This window comes from Pinus tabuliformis, chromosome 8 (genome assembly GCF_031772625.1).
Source record: "Pinus tabuliformis cultivar Carrire ecotype Pingquan chromosome 8, CPIR1, whole genome shotgun sequence".
NCBI classification, from domain to species: Eukaryota; Viridiplantae; Streptophyta; class Pinopsida; order Pinales; family Pinaceae; genus Pinus; species Pinus tabuliformis.
In genome coordinates, this window is record NC_142294.1 from 824,320,186 (window position 1) to 824,327,514 (window position 7,329).

Sequence of the window (7,329 nt, forward strand, 5' to 3'; positions counted from 1 at the left end):
CTCCTAAAATGGGGTACCTGAAATTAATGGAACCACATAAGCCCCCGAATATTCTCCCACTCTGGAAAAATATTTGGAAGCTTCAAGCTGCCCCTCGCTGTCGATTGTTAATGTGGAACATCCTTTTTGACAAGATTCCCACCGGGAAAAATCTCTTGAAAAGATCTTTCCACGGACCTTTCAGATGTCATCTCTGTTGTAACGATGAAGAGAGCACGGATCAACTTTTCTTACACTGTTCAGTTACTAAAGATTTCTGGCACAGCATATCGTCATATTGTACCTCCCTTAAAGCATGACAAGGGTCGAACATTTTGGAAGCTTGGAGCTTTTGGACACGAGAACACTCAGGGAAACCCATCAACATGCCGCTCCTGGTATGCTGGGCTATCTGGATAGCTCAGAACCAAATTATTTTCAACAATAAGGCTCCCCACTGGCCTTCTATTCTGAGTCATACAATTGCTGACTACAATCTGCTTCCTGAGACAGACTACATCCCCCCAGCCCGCACTATTAATCCCATTACCATTGATAAGTCAAAGCCCTGGGCCTACTTTGATGGATCCACACAAGAAGAGGGCTGTGGCGGTGGAGCAGTTTTACATATCAATGAGACGCATTGCTATAAGATCCAGATCAAACTTGAAAATGGCACCAACAATTTTGCTGAATTAAGCACAGCAAAACACATCATTCATTTTGCACACCAAAAACATTGCAGACACCTACAATTATTTGGAGACTCACAGATTGTTTGCAATTGGCTGAATTCTGCATCTCATTGTTATGCTTTCTCTTTGAGACATATTCTTGACGAAGCTAAAAGACTGATATCATCTTTTGTATCTTTTGTCTGTCGCCATATTTACAGGGAACAGAATACAGAAGCGGACCAACTTTCCAAAGAAGCAGCGCATAGCCATCTAGATCAATGGCTGATCCAGGAGAAGATTGATGGAACTTTCCATCAATACTATCACAGGCCTTTTGTGGACCTTAATAGAAATGGGTCCCAAACCCGCATATAAACAGTCACAGCCATCTTAGACAATTTTGATACACGTACTTATATTGTATAGTTTTATTTTCAGTAACTGTCTATATTAGTGCTCTTAGCGCAAAGCAGGATTTTGATATAAAAACTGTTGGTTTTTTATACAGCCAAAGCTTCAAGACTCCCTGCATGGAGATCCAGATCATTCAAGAATTTTTTGTATCCAGACTGGCCATTGGCCACATATGAATATGCGACCAGCATCTACAAAATGTAATTTCTTTTTATTAATAGAAATTATGACTTTTTCCTTAAGGGAAAAAAAAAAAAAATATGAAGAAGAAATGGGAATTCAAACATTTAATAAACTCCCGTCGGGTCCAAGCGCAGGAGTAGGTCAATCTTTCACCAACGCTCATCAGTCGGAGAAATTAGAGAGAGCATCAGAGAATAGAAAGGGTAGTGATCACAATCCAATATTGGAAAAGCTTCCAGGAGGTCCAAGGCCGTGTTGGGTTGTGTTATATTCTTTCCACGACTAACCTACGTAGTGAACTGGGGGGTTAGAGGGGGGGCTGAGCCCCCCTTCGTTGCGCCAATTGCGCAGCGGGGGGGTCACAGGGGGGGCGGTAGCCCCCCGTGTCCGGGGGGTTTGAGGGGGGGGGGGGGTAGCCCCCCCTGTCCGGGGGGTTTGAGGGGGGGAGTAGCCCGCCTCTACGGGGTTCGGGACAGCGCCCCAGGGAATTTTTTTTTTGGACCCTATATTAGGTTGGGCGAACCTACCTATGGTTTTCGGTCCATGGTATTGGATGCTTCGAGATGTATAAATATGTATTGTAACATTGAAAGGAGTATAATGGAAAATCAAGCTGGTAGTCCCGGTTTTGGGATCTAGGGGAAAATCTCTATGTATATGTGTTTTATGTGTTAAGCTCTCGCATTGTTTATTTTTCTGTGATTTAGAATTCGTATGCAGGTAATTTCTGTACGGGGTTAAAACCTACAGCCCGGGAGACGACAATTCCTCAATTAATAAGTTGAAGTCGTCAGGGAGCTAGAAGCAGAAGGTGGAGCAGAGCCTTCAATGACTAAATCAGAAGATGGAGTGTGATACAGAACAGTGTCAATTTTTTGGAGGATCCAACTTTTATGGCTCCCCAACTCCGCCCATGTTCAGTATTGCAGCTCGCAGATATAACGAATATCCAACTTCTAAATCTCGAAACTAAGGGTGTACTGGTTTTTATTCTGAGATTAGATTAGCATTTGGGCCAGATCCATTATTTAAATTCTTTGTATAGTCTACAAGACCATTGTGTATAAATTTTAAATTCTTTTCAACATCAAATAAATTACGGACACATATTAAATTCTTTCATTTTGCAGATATAGGGCTACTTTTACTAATATATTTCACAGGTAACTGCTACTGGTGGATGGAAATTACTAGTATGTTGAAGAACTTTGTCAATCAATCTCATGATTCCCTGTGTACAGTATTATATTTTTTAGTGTGATTTTTTGGACTTTTAGTTGTTGGAATCTAGTAGAAAAATTTAAGTTGAAATTTTGATTTGTGTTATTTAAATTGGTTTTTTGACTATAGATATGGATTCAACAACTTATTGTGCAGGGTTACCCATCAAATTTATAATTTCAATAATTACTGCTAGATTTTAGAAAAATTAGACCAAAAAATCCACTAGAAAAACTTTCAAAAAATCTCACTAAAAACAATGCGATTCTAAAATATAAAGCAAAAAAATATATTTGAATTTATAATTAGTTTTGGGGATACTATTTGTCAAAAAAATAAAAACACCCATTTTTTTTTTTTTTTTTTCTAAATTCAGTGAAAGTAAGCTTGATAATATCATTGAAAAGATTTGATAATATCATTAAATGATTGAAAGGATACAAAAGTTAGAGTCCACAATCAAACGTGTTTGACTTTGTATGATTTCTTTCGCTTAATAAAATTTGTGTCAATCAATCATCCATCCAATTTTTATTTTCAATTTGAGTAAGATTTGATAATATCATTAAATGATTGAAAGGATACAAAAGTTAGAGTCCACAATCAAACGTGTTTGACTTTGTATGATTTCTTTCGCTTAATAAAATTTGTGTCAATCAATCATCCATCCAATTTTTATTTTCAATTTGAGTTTAATAATATTATTATAGGAGGGTAAAATACAACAGAGTGAAGATCTATATAAGAAAAACGATTCTTGCGATTAAATTTTCTCTTTATCCATGTTAATATAGGTAAAACATTATTTTTAATTGTTACATTATTTTAAATGAGCGAAAAAAATTTAAATTTTAAAAATAAATTAATATATATATATAGATATATATATAAAATTAGAAATTTAATTAATAAAAATAAACATAAAAATAAAAATAAAATGAATGAGGTTTTTACTTTGGTTATATAAATGAAATGTGTAATAAATTAGAAGTGTTTGTATGTATTATATTTTTTATTGAGATGAAATTTAAGGAAATAGTTTAATGGTGTTATCAAATGTATTTTTTGGTTTGTTTGAAATAAAAGGATAATAACTTAATATTTTTCATTTTAATTACAAGTTTTGATATTACTTAAAAATAGGTATACATGGCTATTACATCTACAGTCATACATCCAAGATTAAAAACAAAGAAACATATTTCACCTTCAGATAAAAAGAGAGCTAGACTCCTCCGCCTAAAGAGAGCAACCTAGTATTTTAAGATTGAAGTTAGTTAAAGATCACTTTGATTCACCAAACCAAATATTACAGTTCAAATACACTATTGAATTTATTTATATATTCCAAAACAATAATTTTATTGGTCTTAATTATATTTTTTAACAAAATTTTATATAATATTATTTAATTATTAAATTTTATGAAAAAATACATATTAAACTTAAATAGAAAATTATAATCATTAATATTTTTTTTTTCTCTCTCTCTCACACACACACATATATAGTGTGAAAGAAATAACAATGATATTAAGAAATGCAACAAGTTAATTTGTGGAGAGATTTCAGTCTTGGAATAATGATATGTGTTTAAATTAAAATCTAAATGTGCGACACATTTCAACCATTATCACTATAATACTGAATCTATTACATGTACTCATATATATTTTATATTTTGATGGGTTTTTCAAATGAGCTCTCTAAAGAATTTAAAGGTTAGGCAGGTGGGCAACTAGGAATTTGAATGTGAGACCTTTGTACTAATATCTGCTTTACACTTTCATGAGTTACCCTTACTTTAAAATCTCAAAATCTTTCATGGTTTTCCATCCTTAAATCTGTCCCGTTTGAGCACATGATACAACATTTAATTTCACTTATTATTGTATAAATTGTGAAACAAATGAATCAAGGTTTTCTTTTCCAAATATAATTGTGGTGTGTTTGCAATCGAATTACTTTCGCTGACCAAGGTTATTGAACATGTATGAGATTGGTTTGTTGTCCACAAATTTCCTATGGTTGTTTAAGAATTAAACATTGTGTAGTAATCTTTTTGCCACGTTTTGTACACTCAATGCATTGTAAATTGTAACTTCTATAAGTTTATATGTGTACTCATATGTATACGAATACAAAATATAAGTGTGTTTATATTATTATTTGATATTTTGTATTGGAAAAAAAATCAAGTTTACATAGTTTTTCCAAATTTCACTATGAGGATTTTAATCCTCCTTAAATCATTACTCTTGACAGTGTCAGGTCCACATTTCTTCATACAACATTGGTTAAAAAATTCGCAAAACAAGTCATTATGCAATAACCACCACATAGACTACTATAGACTAAATATATCATAAAGTCAAAAGCCCTTCTGACTTGGTGGAACCAAAACATAGAGAACATAGAACTGCAAAGCAAACCGACAGGATCTCTAATCATTATTTGAGGACGAGACCATTGTTGACACCCTTGTGCTCAAACCTAGAGGATCTTGCAAATCCCCACTATCATATTCACATGCAATATGCACCTTCCCATGTCCAAGGTGAGAATCAATCATGTCCAAGAAAAATCATTGATTTTTGAGCATCGTTTTTATCTCTTCCAAGCTGGCAAGACATTATACCGCTCCACTTGCCTGTATTTCAGGACCAGTCTTGGTAAAGCCTTCATTTTCCAGTGCAAGGCCTTGGAATTTAGATATTGTTTATTCATTCCCTTGGTGTGCCCAAAATCAAGAACCCAAGTTGACATATCCTCCAAGATTTCTGGATTACAGTGGGATTATCTCTCCACCCCAGCTTGAGCCTCCAATTTACATATCCCCTTCCTAGTTTCTGGCAGAATTGCATTGAAGTAAGTTGCAACCAAGTCATGAGTGAAGAGTATCACTTTTATCTGCCCCTAAAGACCACTACCCCTCCTGCTCGCCTACAATGCATTTGATGCCTTGGTGGCATCACTGAGACCAAGAAAGCACACATAGAGCAACTACTATAAATACCTCTACCTACCAACAAACAAGAGATAAGAAATAAAAAAATTAATAACCTTAGATGTAAAATAACATCAATTTTACAAATATGATTCGTAATAATATATTTTTAATTCTTAATTCATAATATATTTTTAAATTCCTTTAATAAACAAATTTCTAGTACGTTCTATAAATTTATATGTTATTTCTATTTAAAGTAAATATAAAAATAAAAATTTTCTTGTTACGAAGTTTTTTAATAATAAGAATTTTAGTGAGATGAATGTTCAAGTGTTATAAATTTATGTGTACTTTTATTTACGGTAAATATAAAGTTAAATAAAAGTAAAAATTTTATCATTTATATTATTTTATTTTTGATGTGGATAGTTTTAATTGTGTTGTATAATATATATATATATATATTTTAATGTTTAATTTTATTTCTTGAAATATTATTATTACATAGTATATTGTTTTCAAAAAAATTTCAGTCTCACCTTATTATAAAGGAAATCATAGGTGTAAATTAGTATGAAAGATATCTATCGGTTTGATAGGAACAAAACTAATAATATTGAGACAAAAAAGTAGTAAACATGATAAGTAACAAAGACCATTAAAGCATAGTCGGATCACAAATCCGAAGAGGCCACAATGGCAGGATCATTCACGCTTGCACCTTATTATAGTAGCTACAACAACCCCAAAATTTAGCCCATTTCAAATTTTCGAGACTCCATTTACTAGAGTGTTTGTCACCATTTTCTTTTGCTCCTCTTGTAGTTTCCTGATCTTCTTATTTGTCTTGAGTTTCCTTGGGGCTTGAGCAAACCCTAACCTACAAAACATAAACTCAATGTTTTCCTTTTGGTCTATAGTCGCATAAAAAAAACCAAGGTAAGGCTCAATGCCACCACTTGCAACCTCCACTTTAGCTCTATTATTAAAGCCTCAAAGTCACACTCACAGTTAAATCACAACTTTCTCTAATCGTTTTTTTGTCATGACTTGTGACCTATTCTTTTGTCAGTCACATGAAACCTTGGTCCCATAGACTACACATTTTCCAAGTTGCAGAGTCACATTTTTCTAACCTATTCTGCTTTGCGACCTTACGACCTCGTGACCTCATGACCTCTATTTTGTTAGTCGCATGCAACTATTTCCTCCATCCAATTGTTCCTCGCAACCTCCCCTTTTATAGTCTCATGTGACTCCTGACTCTACACAATCCTAACTAGCGACCTCCCTCCACCTAGTCACATGCGACCATTTTCTTTGCGCAACCTCGTCGTGCAACCTTCATCTATGACTAATCACATGTGACTAGCTCTTTGCGCATACCTATTTTGTGACTACCCATCATACGTGTGGGAGTACTTTTATTAACCGCTTCTCCTGCCAGCATTTCATTATTACGTCGCTGAGTGCACAGAGCCCTCTCCACCAACCAATAATTCCTTGTGAACCCTGTAGGTGAGAGAGTCTTCCTCTTCATTGTAATCATTATGATTGACATTTTTACTCTTCTTTCATGCCCTAGATTGTATATGCCCCCCCCCCCGCCCAAGATCCTCCCTTTCCTTAAAATATCCTCAAAAGGGAAAATAAACCCTCGCCACCCTCTTGCCCTATCTCCCCATCACACGAATTTGCATTCATAACTCCCTTTTCCAAAAAACGGAATTGTTCTCTTAGGGCCTAGTGATCCTCTCTCATTCATCCTCCCTGCTTCCATTCTACCATATGATACCTTCCCCAAATGTCATACCCTAAAAACACCTTTCCCTTCTCATAACTTGATCAAACCTTTGGCTCGTGTCATCTCATATGACTCCTTCTTGTTGTTGGCCCGCTCGGAGC

The 7,329-nt window shown here is 34.6% G+C and overlaps 1 protein-coding gene across 1 annotated transcript; it reads left to right on the forward strand.

Annotated features, from left to right (window-relative positions):
* The first annotated feature begins 365 nt into the window (after positions 1-365).
* On the forward strand, positions 366-1,031 carry LOC149238133 (uncharacterized). The gene has a single exon (XM_089369476.1). The coding sequence runs from the start codon at positions 366-368 to the stop codon at positions 1,029-1,031; it is 666 nt and encodes a 221-aa protein (XP_089225602.1).
* Positions 1,032-7,329: the final 6,298 nt, after the last annotated feature.

What these genes read in the sequence shown, in the direction of transcription:
- LOC149238133 (XM_089369476.1), top strand. Translation starts at nt 366, where the DNA reads ATGCCGCTCCTGGTATGCTGGGCTATCTGGATAGCTCAGAACCAAATT.